Raw genomic sequence first — 17,775 nt, 5'->3', positions numbered from 1 at the left:
GGTAGGTTTGTAGTTTAGAGTGCTTTAATAAAAATAATATTTCAACTGACAATTTTATTCAGTTTTTAAAAAAATCTTTCAATAAAGTGTTTTATATTGAACTTTACTGTCTGAATTACACATGGTTTGGCTCCAAATGGACTTCCAAACTGAGGTTCTGTTTTTAAACAGAAGCATGGCTTCGGCCATTTGCAGGGTTGAGATTGCAGACTACGGTAACATACTTTAAGAGATAGTCATTAATTTACCTGATTTTTGTTTTCCTTAATACCTATAACTTCAACCAGGTTTAAGATAAATATTTACGGAAATGACGTAAATTTACTTTACACTTCTTAATTAAATATTGAGATTATTTCATCTATAAAATATTTTGCTTTAACTAGAAGAATGGAATGTAGAGGTTTTTTCATTATCACTCTTCTACGCCCAGAAATTAATGATGTTCATGGAGCTTAAGATGGAGAAATACTCTGAATACTGAACTAGTGGGATTTCATACTTCAGAGTAAAAGCACACTGTGCAGAACTTCCTTGACAGTTTTGCTTTCCCCAAAGACCAAATTGAGATGTCTTAAATGCAGGCAAAAATTCATCATCTGCAAATTCCTTGTAATAGTGGAAATGAAAGAAAGAAGAGAAACAAACTGCCCCAAGTGAATCTTGAGCATTGTTAATTGTTAGTTGCTGCTGCCTGTTCTTAAATTAAAACTGTATCAGTATTTCATGGTATTTTTTTTAAGTTGATACTTGCTATCAATCATTAAATAAGTATCTTTGAATTGGATTGTACTCCTTGTTTTGTGGAAGAGGCTTTCTTAATATTTCATATTCTTAAAATATTTAAGGCAAGTAAGTACCATCTTAAAAGGAATTGTATCAGTTTATTTAAGACTGTAAACCTGATATGCTGTATGAGAAACACAATGTAGCAGCACCGACATTTCTGGACAAACTTCTTGATTTTTATTCTATATTTAACATACTTATTTTACCCTTTCTTACAGGCAGTGGCTTCCCAAATCCAAAATGGTTCCCCTTGGGATAGATGAGACCATAGACAAGTTAAAAATGATGGAAGGACGTAACTCCAGCATACGAAAAGCAGTAAGAATTGCTTTTGATCGTGCTATGAATCACCTGAGTCGAGTCCATGGAGAACCAGTCAGTGACTTCAGTGATATTGACTAACAGAGATTCTACCAAGGCATGAAAAATACCACACAGACTTGAACTCTACTAATTGAACCTCTTTGTCTAAAAGAATGTATTGAAGATACAACCCCTTAATTGTTGATTCAGTGGCTGAGTTCTGCAAACTTGAAATAGTTGAGCAATTCTTCTAAATCACCATTGCCATATTGATTCATGATTTTATCGTGTTGTAGTTTGGAGGATTTTCCACTAAATCTGTTAAAATGTCTTGTTCATAGTGTTCATAATTGTACATAAATGTATATTCAACACTTAACTTATTCTGATTTTAGAAGTAGCTCTTTAATTCCTTTTATAATTTTGCTGGGGAGGGAGTTGTTTTTTGTTTCCATGCTTTTTTTACTTTTTTTTTTTCTTTCTTTTGGAGGTTAAATTACCTAAGCACCATCTTCCAGCTGAAGGTGTTTAGTGGATCTTAAAGCCTAATATCAAAATGGCATCCAATATGTTTGCCTAAATCATATACAATATGGTGCTGCTTGTATCATTTCTTCCTTGGTCTGTAGCTTCTGAAAAAGACTTCTGAATGTTTGTGTAAATTGTTGCTCTTTGCACAAAGTACCACGTATTTAAGATTGATGTAAATTTACGATTACAAATATGTATTTTAAGAAAGGAAGTTGCATTATTTTGGAGGGTACTTTGTGGGAAAGACATCACGAAAAGAATTATACTATGTACATCACTTGCAAATCACCAAAAACACTCCATTGTTGCCCAAAATAACTTAAGATTGTTTTTGTTTAAAAAAAAAAAAAAAAAAAAACTGGCTTAAAGCCTACAAGCACATTTTTTCTTTCAAAACCATATCCCATTTAACTCCCATTGATTTAATTTTGTTGATATGTGTGCCTCCCTGTGTTTTATTTATTGTAGAAAATGTATTAATTTGCTTTATAATGAAAAATAAAATTGACAAATATATTGATATGCATTTTTATACAGGCACATGAGACGACAACTTGCTTTGGGAGAAAATGTATTGGAAATTGTATAAAATAACTTGATGGTTTGTGTGTAATTTGATTTTTTGGTAACTTGTAATCTTTTGTTTCCAATGAGGGGATTTATGTAACTTTTAATTTAGAACACTTTGGTAGCAATAGAAACTTTGGATACATTTTTGTATGGTACATGTGATGTATATAGAATTAGTACTTTATTTTTATTTTTAAGAAGTAAAGCATTATGTTTGGGCAGGGGGAAGAAGGAGGGTGGGTTTCCAGAACTGCATTTTTATATTAAAAAGAAAAAAAAATAAAGTCAAGATATTGATTGTTGTAGCTACTTTATTCCTACCTTCACTGAGATACTGAATTTGTAACAATGAAAATGGCAAGGTATGTTTGCAATGTGATTTATAATGACTCCATTATTTATAAATGCACTGTGTTTGAACTCTTTTGCAGTGATATCTTAAATACTGTACCAAGTTATATAATATTGAAACACCAAATAATGCATATGAATGCACGAAGTATTTATGCCCAGCTTTTTTATAAAGGATTAGCAAATACAGCAAAACCAATACTTTTTAAATCTTTTTTTAAAACTTCATTGAATAGCATACTTCATTGTTAAACCTGCTTGAATCTTTATTTTAAAGGGACAATTACTTTTTAAATAGTTTTTAATGTTTTTATTCTCTATTGTTTGTAATAACCCCTTAGAAGCTTGAAATAAAATTTCTTTCTCAACTGTTAATTTTGTCCTGGATTTAGCCCCTGAGATTTTGCTGTAGTGCCCATTTTCTTTCTCCATGATTTGAGTTTTTACAGAGGCGCTAGTTCCAGCTAGATCGAACAGTAGGGCAGTAGAACCACTTGCAGCTGGTAGGACTGCCTAATAAGTGTCTTCCAAAAATACACCCTGCATCAGATTTTATTTCAGGCTTGTTCCACCAAATACACTCGGATTTGGTGTGTGTGAAACTGGATAATGATTCACAGCCTGGTTGTGGCAGAAAGAGAAAACATTTTTTTTTGGATTTGTTAGACCTTGCAAAGTTGAAATTGCGGTTACGATAGGAGTTGGAAGATGATAATTTGGTATTTGTATGGTAAGTATTTTGATACCTGTGAAGTATGATGTCCCCGTAAAAGTCCAAAAAAAAGCGTACAGACAGTTGCAAAATGATTCATTAGAAGGCTTCCAAAGTTCTCAGCTGCTTCTGATGGTAGCAACATAGGAGAGGAAAAAAAGAGCTCTTTTTTTTGTAAAACAAAAGCAGAGCATTCATTTCATTAGTCTGTAACATTGTTTAATGGCATCTTCAGTGAAAGCTTTAGTTCAAATTTTGCTCAGGCTTCCAAGTTTCATTTTCTGACTTTCATCTTCAGAGACCGCTTCATCAGTTCTTGGAGAAGGTAAATCTGGTGCCTTGATCTTGCAGGTGTCTGTATGTGCTTCAGAGAATTCTGAGCTGGAAAACTTGACTGATTACAAAAAGCCCATTAAGTATCCTAATGAACCACACAGGATATTCTTTTGGTGAAGCTGGCATGAAAGGCGATGCTGGTCGTCTTTTGTACACGTGATGGAAACTGTCCCAGGAGTTTCTTCCAGATGCTGCTTGAGAGGAGGCTGCAGCAGCTCAAGTATCATCCAGTGGCTCTTCAGATTGGGTGAAAGTCTAAAATAATTTCTCTGACTTGTCAGTCTTCAGTGTGGCTTGTGTGGTTTTAAAGGGCTTTCATACCTATTTAGGAAGGGAAAGTCTGGTCTCCAGAACCGCTGCATGTCCAGGTTCTGGGATGTACATCGCCAGGTACAGCTGTCGGATGAATCTGTGCATTCACAACGTGCTTCACTACATTTTAGACCAAGTTCTTCTATGACACCATAAATAACTGGTAACATAATCATAGAGTGGAAATCGGTATTCTGGGGGACGAAGGAAAGGTAAATGCCACATTGTATCTTGCCGACCTCTGGGTGAGTGTTCGCAGCGGTAAGTGGAGCGCCTAGGTGTGCGTAATTCGCTGCTCCTTCCTGGTACCATCCTTTCCCACTAATAAAGGTGAGAGACCCAGATCAGAAGCTGAAACTAAGTTTGTCTTCATTTGTATTAGAATTGTGAGAGATCATGTTACAAACATTTAAGGAAAAAAACGTGGATAAGAGGATTACCTTTTTTTAAAGGAACACTTAAACTTGTGGGGGTTTTGTGTTTGTTGATTGTGATTTGTATTTTTTACACTAGAGGGAGCAGTGCACACAGGCCACCGACATTCCCAAGGTAACATTTGATACTCCCTTTTCAAAATGCTGCTATTAAAACTTGTTGCGGGTAAAGTATTTTCTGCTTCTAGCATTTGTAGTCCATCAAAAGTAGCTTTCTCTGATCTTGCTGCGAGTGGGCCGTTTGGGGAACGCTTGTTTCAGCTGCAGAGCCAGTACATAGAACAGCGACTGGATTCTGGCTCTGTCTGCTAGCGACGGGTGAGTTACAGTTTTATTTAGCTGTTGATTTTCTGCTCACGGCTGTACTGCTACGCATGCATTCTGTAGTGTTAGAAAGGGACTCGGAGCTGCTTGCTGCTAGTGACAGTGCAAGTCACACGTGCAGCCATTCTCACTCAAGTTTTGACGTGAAGGTTCGAGATGGGACGACTGCTTGTCCTGCAGGCTGGCGAAGGGGTTGTCTTGAGGATATGCACAAGGGAATTAAATAAACTTGGCTCTGACGTGATGGTGTGGGTAAAGGCTGTTATCTATATAAGGAAAAAGACACTTCCCTCTGCTTCGTAAGTGTAATGCAAAACGTAAATGAGGGAAGCATTTGCTGTCCACATTCTACTTAACGCCTTTTGGTTAGCTCGTTTACATTTTTGTATAATGCCATTCAGTTATGACTTACCTATTTTATCAGTTCTTTCTTGAAAGACTTATTTCCTCTAGAACTTCTCTTATAAAGTAGGAAAAGAGTAAATTCAAGCTAATTAAAGTTTGAGAAAACATTTTTGGAATAGCATGAAACGGATAAATAAGATTTTAAAAACTTTTTTTGAAATTGGTCTTTGATGGGAGAGGGCTCTGAGCTTATTTTTATCTGCCTATTTATTCAGCTTTCTTTTATTGCCTGTGCACAGAAACTCCATCTCTGCCAGTCAGGGAGGAAAATGCAACATCTCGGCAGCCGTAGTTAAGTTTATTCAAGATCTTTTTCAGTTGTTTCCATAGTGTTAAAAATCTAACACTGCAGTGGCTGCAGTCACCCTGTTCTATCTTGTGCTAGTAAATAGTACGTGGAGAGAGAGGGACAGGATAAGGATTTTTTTTTCCCCCTTTTTAAATTTAATCGTTCTTTAAAATGAATCCCAGTGATACCACGTATCTTAGAAAACAGTCCTCTGGTCAAACTGCAGCTGTGCTGCCTCTGTTGGTTCTTTTCAGAGTTGCTCTAAGCTCAGCTCATTTTTTGTTCATCTGTTTTGATGTCTTCACTGCAACAAGTCAGCACTGCCAGCAAACCAGGGAAGTCTCAGCTCTCTGGGCTAATGTCTGGGTGTACAAAGAGGTCCAGGGTAATGCAAACAGTTCCCATGTCCAGTCTGTGATTGCTTCTCTTTGCACAATGAGCCTAATTATTGATACTACTTTTTCCATCTTCCCCATTAATCTGCATTTTATTACGATTTTGGTCTTGCAGAAGCTGTCTGGGGCCATTTTCCATCATGAAGGGCTTCACTTTGTGAACCCTAGGGAGAGCTGGCTGTATCCCTGTACAACTTACCTGGCAACAGCCCCAGGTAAAAAAAGATTCATTTTACCCTAAGAAGTTGGGTTAGGAGAGCCCACACATCTTCCTCATCTATGTTTAATTACCGTGTCCTTCACTGCTCCACGCTTGGCTCTGCGAGGATGGGAATTTTCATGTTCTTATAGCATAAAACAAACCAGAAAAACCTTATCTAAATACATGGAAAATACAAGAACAAAGAAAATCTATGCCTGTCATTTTAAGGGGAAAGCAGCTGCTAATAGGTGATGCAAAGATGAGGAAGGATTGGTGTTGTTTTGATTGATTTCTTTGCTTTATTCTTTACAGAGAGTTGTTTTGAGATTATGACAGTTCATTTTTTGTCATATTCCTAGTCTTTGATAAAAAGAAGTCAATAGTATCTTCCTTATCTTAATTATTCTTCAGGGCTGTAGGGGTTTGATGCTCATGTTCAAGTAGGTGGAGAAATACAGGAAGAACATTAGCAGTTTTTGTCAATAATCAATGGGGAACTATAGGGAAAACATCTGCAATTTTCGTCATGAACTCATGACAGACTTGGGGGTTTCTAAATAACTGGAGAAGTGCTGAAGTAGGGTCATCATTTAAAAAGGGGGATTTGGGGAATTGTCCACCAGTCTGGCTAAAGATGAAGCCACTGCAAGGACATGGGGAGAGAAGCAATGGTGGCTGGATTTTAGGTGGAAAGGGAACAGTTGAGAGATGGGCAGAGAGAGGGCAATGGTATTTTCCTAATTTCCTACTTTAGAAAGATAGAAATTAGGTGGATTTACAAGCAGTTAAAGGTTGTTATGGAGAATTTAATTTTTAGTTAATGTCAAAATACTTATTACTTGTGTAGGATAGAATAACAGTTCTAATGTTGGATAAAGAGACAAGTAACAGTTGAAATTACTTTTGACCTCACCAATGCTTTTGAAGTTCTTCATCCTGTTTTCTTAAGCAAACAACAAAAAACTCACCTGGAACAAACAGGTCTTTGAAAAACCGCAGCAGTTCTCAAATTGTCAATGGTTTGATGTGAAACTGGGGGACCACTTTCAATAGCCTGCCTTCTGGGTCTGCACATTAGGGAACAGTATTTAATACGATCATGCTAAATAGCACTGCAAAATTCTTAAATGCTAGTCTAGGTCTTTTATGTTTATCTACACCCATGTTTTGAATGAACTTTTGCTTTGGTAGTTCTGTGGCTCATACTTCACTTCTTACTTGATGCAACATTTCTATCATGATATGGACATCCCAGAATTAGTTTCTTTACAGACTGATGTGTAGCCTTGACTGAACTAACCATAAAATGTGGTACTTGAATGCCAGTAGGGTTTGTTTTTTCTTCTCTCAGGAGGAAGTTGGAATTAAGGAGATGTAATTTGTCCAAACCAAGACAAGATAGTGCATTTGGGCAGCAGTTCTTTTAGAAATTAAAGACCTGTATTAAAAGTGCCTTTTTTTTTCCTCCTTTCTGTGGAAATAGTTGTCTATGCACAAGGAAAATGACTTGCAAGATAAACAAAAGGCGAGTAAAACTACACTCGGACTGTACATTAAGTTAACTAGCAATCTAAATTGTATGCCTTTTCTAAAAGTTCCATATTTATAATGGTGCAACTGAGTAATCTTTAATTTAGATGTTTTAGAAGAGAAGTGAATTTGAAGTTATTCCTCTGCACTTCTGCCAGATGATGATTATGGAGCGAATGCATACAAGTTGTCGGTAAGATGCTGATGAAGCATGAAGATCTATTTTTCAGATCAACTTCATCAAATATTTTGAACCAAGCTAATTTAATTTGCTGCATAATTATCTGCTTCTTTCCACAGAAGTTTATTTTTTCTGAAAATGCCTGATGCAGTACTTGTCAGCAGGTGTCTCCAGCTGAGAAAAATACAGGGCTTGGTTGTGTTGTTGATTGCATTAGAAAATAGTTGTAACTTTTAATGAAAATGTTACTCTAAAAGGGGATTTCAGCAGTGTAGAGAAAAGGCTTTTTGTAGTGTCTGACTGGAAGAAGAAATGTGTGTATACGTTTTGTGTTATACTCTTAGAAACTCAGAAATTGTTACTTTTTTTTCTGAGTTTCCATTACACCCTTTTCAATCAAAGATCTTTAAACCAACTTTATTCTATAAGATCTCTTAAAATTCCTGGTTTTATCTTGAATGTAACTGACTAGTTATTTGGTTTTAATACTTCAGCTGCCATAAAAATGTTGAGGTAAATAAAGGACAGTCTTAGTTGGTCTTTAATAGGTAATGAAATGTTTATTATAGCCTTTGGTATCAAGTAGAATCCAGCAGCCCTGTGTGTGGTTTCATGTACACGGTAGGTTTCACCCAAATTCTTTGGTGGTGGTTTTGGGGGACAAGAGTAATACTTTCATCCAGGAGTAGGTGAATCCATCCGAGACTTCCTCATTCTTCAGCATTCTCAAATCTTACTCAGCTGACAAATTCATCTTGATCAGAATGGTCTTCTCAAAATCTTGTAAGCATAATGTTATATTTCATAGCTTTAGTTTGTTGACAGACAGCACTGCCGAGCCTTTACCTCTTTTCATTTTGCATACCACCATATATACTCTAACAGCTACAAAGGCTTTTTTGCATTCTTCTGACCATTAGATTCACAAGTAATGTCCATGATTGCAATTAAATTTACTTCCCTGGCCTGGGAAGTGAGCAGTAAAGTAAGAAAGGGTAAATCTGAGGTACCTAATACTAAGCGGGTACACTGGAAATGTTGCACTTTTAGCCTTTGAACAGGGTAGATCCGACAGTGAAGGATTTTCTGGGTATTAGATATTAGTCCTGTTTCTTGGAGCTGGGGTTGTTGACTCTGAGGTTTTAGGTATGATAAGTGGAGGATTGTGTCAAACTGCTAAAAATATGGTAGGTGCTTGTGATGTCACAGAACAGGAACAGCCGAGGTCAGCAGGGACCTCTGGAGGTCATCTGATCCAGCCTCCCTACTCAAGCAGGGCCACCTAAAGCCGGTTGCCCAAGGACCACATCTAGCAGCTTTCGAGGATTTCCAAGGATGGAGACTCCACAACCTCCTCAGGCAACCTGTGCCAGTGCTCGGTCACCCTCCCCGTAGAAGTGTTCCCAGGTGCTTAGGCGGAATCTCCTGTGCTTCAGTTGGTGCCCATTGCCTCTGGTCCCGTCACCGCACACCGCTGAAAGGAGCCTGGCTCTGCCTTCTTTGCACCTGTCCTTCAGGTATTTATGTACACTGTAAAAGTTCCCCAGCACCTTCTTTTCTCCAGGGTGAACGCTTCCAGCTCTCTCAGACTTTCCTCACAGGAGAGATGCTCCAGTCCCTTAATCATCATTACAGCCCTTCATTGGACTCTTTCCAGTATGTCCGTGTCTCTCTTGTAGTGGGGAGCCCAGAACTGGATGCAGTACTCCAGATGTGGCCTTACCAGCACTGAGTCGAGGGGAAGGATCACCTCCCTCAACCTGCTGCCAATACTTTGTCTAGTGCAGCCCAGGGGACCATTAACCTTCTTCCTGAAGATCAACTAATTTTTCAGTGTGCAGAGTTCACGAAGGTTTTGTAGCACTTGAAATGAGGAAGCACCTTGCTGAGGGTGGGAAGTTGTGAGGAAACCAATCACGTCTTCCATTCTTTTCCTAGGACTCACTAAAAATATAAAGATCACAGTGGTGTTCCTAAGGTACTGCTGCTTAAGATTTTCTCTTTAGCACATTTGTACATACCATTTTATAATGAAAATAACTAAGACAGATAATATAATTTTATGTTGTTAAGAAAAAATAATTTAGAAAAATAAAAGGGCCAGCTTTATTTACCGCAAGTTTTTCTTCTGCAATAATTCTGATTTTTTAGTGCTACCATTAAACTATTCTTCCTCAGCTGTTTCTCTTTCACTGAAAGTGAAAATTATAACAGCAAACCAATACATGTTAGGAAGCATGGAAAGAGAAGAAATTACAAGATGTTACACAGAAGAGAGCAGATGACTCAGACAATTGTTTGGACAATCCCTGCCGAGGTGCTCTGTGCAGCAGTGACTCCCCTCCACGATTCATGCACTGCATTAATGCATGGGCAAAGAAAGCAAGTAAGCTTTCTGCAATGGATTTGACATGTGGCCAGTGAAGCCCTGGCATAGAGACAACTGGGCAAACCAACAAAAAAGGTAGCTTAATAAATTTTGCGACAGGAACTATGTAACTCAGTTGTTTGCAACAACAGGTGATTGCCCTCGCTGACCCAGAAGGTCTCTTCGACACTGTGTTGCTACTTCCTAATTGTTAAGCTGCCCCATGATAGGTAAATAGGACTTGGTTTTGGATTTTTAGCTATTTTTCATAAGTCAAATTCTCCTATGAATGATTTTTGCCCTCTCCCCCAATTCATATGTTAAAGCCAGAATAAGTCATCACAGCTAATGGTTCCCCAGATAAGAAAAACAAGTGTGCTGGGGTTTTTGCTCTCTTTTTTTTGTTAAATAATAAAGAGAATGTGACAATAAGTTATGTCATCATAATTTGCATTCTTCCAAGGGTGGTTGGGGTGCTGTTTATACACGGCATATCATCAAGAGGTAAACAAGCTCTAGTTTATTAAAGATAATGATATTTCAGGTGAACGTGTAAACAATATTGTAATTTTTTTTCCATTTTTCAGATCTGGAATGGAGTGAAAACCATTTTCATCAAAACAAGCAGTAAGGGAGAACTGAAATGTTACTGAAGTATCTGATTTATCAGATACTATATCTGGCAACCAGAAAATACAAAGAAAAAGGTAAAACTTAATTTGACAAACAACAGTAAAAAGGTTGTTATTTAAAAAGACCTAATTTCTAGGCAAGGAATAGGAGGCTGCATAAAAAATGAGGGCAGAGTTTTCAGGTTAGAGTCAGAATACAAAAAGATAAGGTCAGAGGCACCAGCAGCAGCAGACAGTCGCATGACACCTCCTCCAGAGCCTTGTGTGCCAGAGCCCCTGCTCATCTTATTACTGCAATTGCTCAAAGTGTCTATCAAATCTTCCATGCTTCATATAAGCTACTTGCATAAAAATAAACCATTAGCATTTTAACACCTCAGCAATAAAAAGTTTTGGCTTTGAAAACTCTGGTCTTGTTTCATATTTAACATTCAGTATTTTCATTAATCTTAGTTAGTGTGACACTATCTTCTACGTCCAAGGTTACTGGAGCCGACAGCGATGTATTCAATCAGTCCTAGGGTTAGGTGTAGTTAATGAACTACACAAGTCTGGTTTATTACCTGTCTTTCTAAAAATTAGGTTTGGGGACAGCCTGAAGTTCATGTTAGCTCTTGTATTCAACTGTCTCTTTAATGCCATATGTGTACAATTATCAGCTAAAGAACAAACAGCCCTGGAAAGTTGAAAAACAGTTACAAAGCTGAAGATACACACACACACACACCCCCTTAGCTGTCATGTTTGCAGCAAGACAACATGTGAAGTCTTTGTAGTAGGTGCTAGTCTGCTCAAGCACACCTAATCAAATTACCGCTCTCTTTTCTGATCTTCATGGGATCCGTTATAAAAATAAGCCAGAGGTTGTGTGGCTGTAAGTTTAGATAGCCACATTTGAATGCAAACAGGAAGGAAAATAGTTCTAGGGCCAGACAAAACAATACATGGCTTAGTGCTGCTGGTGCTGAAATTAAGTTAGTTTTGGTAAAAACAGAAACTTCCTGTTGGTGGAAAAGTATTTACCCTAAAGAATCGAGGGAAACTCTCTATCTCAAAGGATGGTAATAAAAAAAAAAAATTAGGAAAGAAACCTCTTAATTGAGATCTCATGTCCACATGGTGGCCACATATAGAACTGTGCAGCAATCTCTGAATACTGCCCATAGCTGACAGCACAGGTGAAATCATCTTGTAAGTCTGTAATATATGTAATATATGTAAGTCTGCAAACAAAAACCATTAGTTGGGGTGGCCCTGCACTCGAGTCAGGCATGCAGAACTAAACAGTAGATTACCATGCCTGCTGATAGACAGGTATGTATGTATGTGGTATTATGAAGGTACAGTTAATGATCATTAAAGAGAAATGCACTTCCCCTGCTTGTGTTCAGTTTTGTATTGCCCTGTGCCCTCTGCCCTTTGAGGGGCTTGGCTGTAATTTAGATGCAACAGAAGAATATAATAGGAAGTGTTGTTACCTGTGGCTGACAGAGAAGGGAGCGAAGCAGAAATTCCATGACTCGTCCAAGTCTGGGACAGAGCTAGGAATTGGACTGAACACGCTTCTGCCTCAACCACCAAATTATGGCTTCTTTTTTTAACCACCTACTAAATCTAGAACTTAATCACTAACTGAGCCACTCAGTGAATTTTGTTAGAAAATGAAGTGTGGTGGGCTGACCCTTGCCAGAGGCAATGTTCCCACACAGATTCTTGGTCACTCCCAGGGGCATAAGGGAGGGCATAGGAAGAGCAAAAGTGAGAGAATTCATGGGCCAAGATGAAGACAGTTTAGTAAGTGAATATGGAATATGCCTTTGGCCAGTTCAGGTCAACAGCCTCGGCTGTGACCCCTGCCAGCCTCTTGCCCAGCGCCAGCCTACGCCCTTGAAGGGCAGAGTGAGAAACAGAGAAGGCCTTGATGCTGTGGAGGCACGGCTCAGCAAGAGCCAAAACACTGTTGTGTTATCAGTGCTGGTTTAGTCACAAATCCAAACCACAGCACGACATAGGGTACTGCGAATAAAGGTAACTCCATTCCAGCCAGATCAAACAAAAAGTTTGAGGTTTTTCAATTTGGTTTCATCTTGCATCAGCAGCAAAGGGCTTGTTACAATAGATTTTTAAATCTCTTTTCAAGGCAGAGGTCTTCTAACCTTTTGTCAGAATAGTCAATAGTGCTGTAGTGAGAGCAATCCCACGGGATATGGGAGACTCACACTTAAGGCCCCACTTTGAACTTGGCACAGGTACTTACCTGTGAGCCTTCCGTGTCCCATCTGTGGGCGTTGAACTTGTGCTCCTGTTACCTCAACCATCCATCTGTAAATAGGAAGCCATCTAAAAGAAGCTTTGTTGAAATGAATATGCTTCAACAAAAAATTAAAATTGTTACAAAAACCAGCTTAATTTTAATCAAAAAATTCCTCATCAATACAGTCATTTATCTCGTCCTCTTATTTGTCTGCTCATAAATCCTGACTCTACCTCATCTCTGCTCCTGTGCTGCAGATGGGAGGCACAATATAAAACAACTTTCATAAAACAGATAGTAGTTGATCCTAATCTATTTACGGCTATATTGACTGCTTGTACTAGCTGTTCCCAGTATAAAATCTATACAGGTATGCCATGACAGGACTGGATTGAATAGAAGTTTTACTGTGCATTCTGGGACTACCAAAACAAACAATTAGTGCATGTAGTTAAAGAGTTTAAATTCATCTTTATTCTGTTTAAAATTATGGGGGTTTACAAGTCTCTGCTTCTTTATTTAGAAACTATTTCCATTTCTTTACATGCTGATTGAAATATGAATATTTTAATTTTCTTTGTAAGTTAATTTTATACTGCTAGATCTCTAGGCAAAAAAATGACAGGTTGTAAGCATGATTCCCAAAATGTATGTTAAATTAGTAAAAAAAGAAAAAAAACACACCTTATTTTGGAAAAGCAGACACACTGAGAATTAATCAAACGACAGCACTAAATTAGCACAATGGTCTTTAAGGGATTTAAGTACTTCATTCTGATGGATGGGCTGCTTGTGTAGTACAAATATACTACAAAGACGTAGGAGAGCTATGGTAGGCATAATTTTTCTTGCGGAAAACTTTTCTCATTAAGACCAGCTTATTGTGAAAACACAGTGATATTATAAACTGCTTATATATCTTTCACAAACATAATTTTCACTAAGCGACCACAACCTTAGTTAAATAGTTCTCCCTCAGAAGTAAGATATAAATACCTTCACGGTCTGATTTTTGCCCAAACTTCAGGTTTAGGTTAAAATTCCTTTATTATGACTGAAAAATTACAGCCACAGAACAACCTTTGACGACAAAAGACTAAACCTAACACTTTCCCTCTGTTAAGGTTGTTTGCTTGTTTTAAAGGAGTTATAAAAATGCAAGCACAGAAAACTTGTTCTCAGGCCATTTGCTTGATGTAACTGAACTAATTGTGGAGTTGCTAAAATGCTGAAGGTATCCTAATACCTTGGAAAGGTTTATCCTAATGCACAGTAGACCTCCTTTCTTAATTAATAAGAACTATTTTAATATGTAGGAGAGCTGCTCTCGAGTAAACAGAGCCACCACTGGGCTGCTCTGATGCCTGCCATTTCACACTTCCCCCAGGCCCAAAAATGAAGATTGACCTGGACACAGGTTATATATGGCCATACTGTCCCTCCCTCCAATCATCCCTCATAATTTCTGACAGCCTTTCTCGAGGATAAAACTGAAAAATAACTGCCTGGAAACAGAAATGCAGAGGACTGGGCCTTGTCTTCCATTTTCTCCATCTTCCTTCATCTTATTTCCTTAGGGGTCTATTTTTAACAGACATTTTCAGGTTCCCACTTGTTTTAATTTCTTCTCTCAAAGTAGAGAATGAGAAAGAAAATTGAACGTTTACTCTGAAGGTGGTGAACAAACCGAGCAGATCTTCAGGATGGGATTTTACCATGGCACAATGTGAGATTAAGAAGGTGCCCAAGAAAGGGTTTAGCTAGATCCTGCTCTGTACACCCCAACAGGCCTGCTGAAGTAAAGGTCTTAATTAAGATTAATGCTAAAGCATTTACAACTGCATGAAAATACATATCAAATAAGACATTTTAAACTACCCATTTGATTTGATTTCCTATATTAACTTTTTTAAAACAACACATATTACAGACACATACAAGTGTACAACACATACAGACAAATACAAGTCTGGAAAGATGCAGATTTCCAGGCAATATGCTACAACTAGTAGTTCAAACAGAACAAATATACACAAGTAATGTAAAAGTAATTAAAACTTTTTATTATTCAGTAAATATGCCTGCATTCTACAAAGTAGAATAGATTCATGTTCAATTTGTTTTGGTAAATTAATGGGTTTTAGATTAGTACTTCTTTTTGAATTATGGAACACTTGTACAAAAATATTCTAATAAGTAAATCAGTTGTTTTTCCACTCAGCCTATTGCTATTTGCCATTGTTTAATTCATGCAGTCCAGAAATGAGAGACAGTTTGCAGCATCCTTCAACTTTAACCGAAATCAGAGAGTGGACTTACTGCTAACGATGTCTAAGGATCATATAGATAATAGCAATGTCAATAGGTCTTTGGCAGAGAAAGCTGATAATGTTCTAAGACCAAATTATGAAAGTTAACTATTTAGAAGATCATGGGAAACCCTAGGGTGTGACAGAATTAAATCCTGACTTGTGATCCGAGGAAGATACACCAGCAAAGGATAAATCTCTAGGGCACAAGTATGAAAGAACTTTTCAATTTTAACAAGTTTACTTAATAAAAAAAGATCAGTTTGCTGAACCTTAACCTTAAGTTTCCATGATATAGAGAAACTTTATCACTGGCTTTGAAAATGAATATTCTGGAGTCCAAGACAGACCTTTTAGTTAACCCCTTGTATTGGGTTTGTGTGTCAAGGTTTTGGTAGCGAGGGGGTAGGGGTGGCCTCTGTGAGAAGCTTCCCAGATGTCTGATAGAGCCAACATCTTTCCAGACCTCCAGAGGGTTTCCAGAGTGAAGGTGGCCTCAGCTAAGCAATGAACTCTATAGATTTTAAAGGACTTCAGATGAAAAGCTTGGCTTTAAATCAAACAGATATTTTTGTTGTTTTAATTTCTTACATTTTGCAGAGTCTTGGAGTACGTAACTGTTGTGTTAATGGGGATGAAGTAATTTGGCAGAAAATAAACCCCCTTGTGTTCTGACTCTCCTCACCAAGGTGGGAGGTTAGGTGCGGCTAGGTTTAAATTCTGAGTGATTACCAGTTTACCACTATAAGTCCAGTCACATTTAATATGTATATTAAACTACTACAGTTCTGGACATACTAAAGCAGTCCAGTCGTGCTCATGAACTAGCATGGCCACACACTAGGGTTTGGTCACATTCAATAGGAAACTGCGACAACCAGCTACTTAACAGCGCAGTTTTATTAGTGCAACAGAAATACGGGTGTTTAGATTGCCAGTGATAGTGACTGTCTGCAAGAAAGCACATGCAGATAAAATGCTATTAAGTACAAAACACGTGGAAAAAGTCACAAACAATACAGCCTGGCTATACATATTAAAAAGTAACTCTCTAGAGATACTTTTAAGTTTCCCGAAGAAGCGCTTAGTTTAAGTCTCACCCAAAGTGTCCCAAGGCAGGGAGAAGAAAGGCTCAGCCCGTTGGCCAGTCCCATGAGTCAGTCTCGGTGGCGTCTTCCGCACTTGTCCCCTCATTCATTCACTTTTTATACTTTACTTTACTCAGGTGAGGCTTGAGCAACTCTAGTCATATGTTCCTTTATTATGATTGATGTAAAATTCTCTCGCTTTCATTTAAAAAGATACAGATAATTTTAAATTTATGACACATGCTCCTTGAGTGGGGAATCCACCCTTTTTTGGGGGACTATTTGAGTAGGAGGTTGTGATCACCCACTACCACAATTATTTTATCCTAGCATCCTTAAGTCTTATCTCTTCCGTGTCAGAAGGCTCCTTATTTACATTCTTGTTGAGCTCATCTACGTCTGTACTAACTGTCCCTTCTGGAAGCTGAGTGGGCCGAGCTCCAGACCTTCTCTCACAGATAACAAGGCTCCTGCTTGCGTCTTCGCCACAGTTGTTGGCCCAGCAATGGACAGCTTATCATATATTTTCCATTTGGCAGCCGCTATGCAGCTTATCGGCTGTTTGGTTCCACCACCAGGTTCCTAATCCTGCAGGGAGTACAGCAGAGCCTGGCCACTCTAGGCTCTCCTGGCTGCTCCTCTAGGTTGTGCGGCCTGGGGCACTGTGGCGATTCACATTCCATGCATGCCAACCATTCTGAAGGCAATAGCTGTATTTTACCCTAAAAAGCTTTCTGTAATACAACAAGTTCTATTAGGTCTGTAATTTTTCTCTAATTCCCCCTGTCAAGGTGATTTTCCTATAATAATTAAAAGGCAATTCTTATTTTAAAGATTTGAATCTCCTTTTCAAATAACTAAATTATCTATTTGAAAAATGTTTTTCTTCCTAACTGTCATTTTCCCATAACCGAAGTCCTATCCAGGTACCTATAGAAGTATTAGAATCTTGCACTCTAAGCTGCTGTATGTTAAACATACAACCAGTTACCTAAATGCTGCGGTATATTTTCATCCCTGCTGGATCACTCCTGTTGCAAAATCAGCATAGTTTAGGGATATCATTTAGTAACTTTTTCTGTTTTCCAAATTTCTTTTGTTTAAACCATTTGCAGAGTGCTACTATTCCCCTCAGTCCACAATGTGACTAGCTGGAACTAACTTCTTGCTTTTCCTGGTTCCTGATGATTAAGCTGCTGTTTCTACATGCTGATTCATCACTGCCTGTCCAACACATCAAAATACATTAGTTAGAGTTTCTCCTAAAATCTACTGAAATTATTGAGCGGCTTTCCATTAAATCAGTATTTGCTGGGCCGATGGGATGCAGATCCATCAGTCTGGATTATATATGAACAACATAGCACAATTTGGAGGAATTTGATGCTAAAACAGATATTTTATGACAGTTGTTCTATTGTTAGTGAAGGCTTTAAAGTGACAACAAACCTCAAAGGCTG

General features: G+C 38.0%; 1 protein-coding gene across 5 annotated transcripts in view; it reads left to right on the top strand.

Moving 5' to 3' along the window:
- The window catches only part of BRD1 (bromodomain containing 1), a 63,929-nt gene extending 61,010 nt beyond the window's left edge, over positions 1–2,919 (top strand). For all 5 annotated transcript variants that reach the window (XM_055807714.1, XM_055807717.1, XM_055807716.1 and 2 more), the window contains one exon: positions 1,008–2,919. In XM_055807714.1, coding sequence (XP_055663689.1) covers positions 1,008–1,191 — 184 coding nt within the window. In that variant the 3' untranslated portion in view covers positions 1,192–2,919. The remainder of the gene's footprint in view (positions 1–1,007) is intronic.
- The last annotated feature ends 14,856 nt before the right edge of the window (positions 2,920–17,775 follow it).

Source organism: Falco peregrinus, chromosome 6 (assembly GCF_023634155.1).
Source record: "Falco peregrinus isolate bFalPer1 chromosome 6, bFalPer1.pri, whole genome shotgun sequence".
NCBI classification, from domain to species: domain Eukaryota; kingdom Metazoa; phylum Chordata; class Aves; order Falconiformes; family Falconidae; genus Falco; species Falco peregrinus.
The sequence above is the reverse complement of the archived record's forward strand: the minus strand, read 5'-3'. Positions and strand labels throughout refer to the sequence as shown.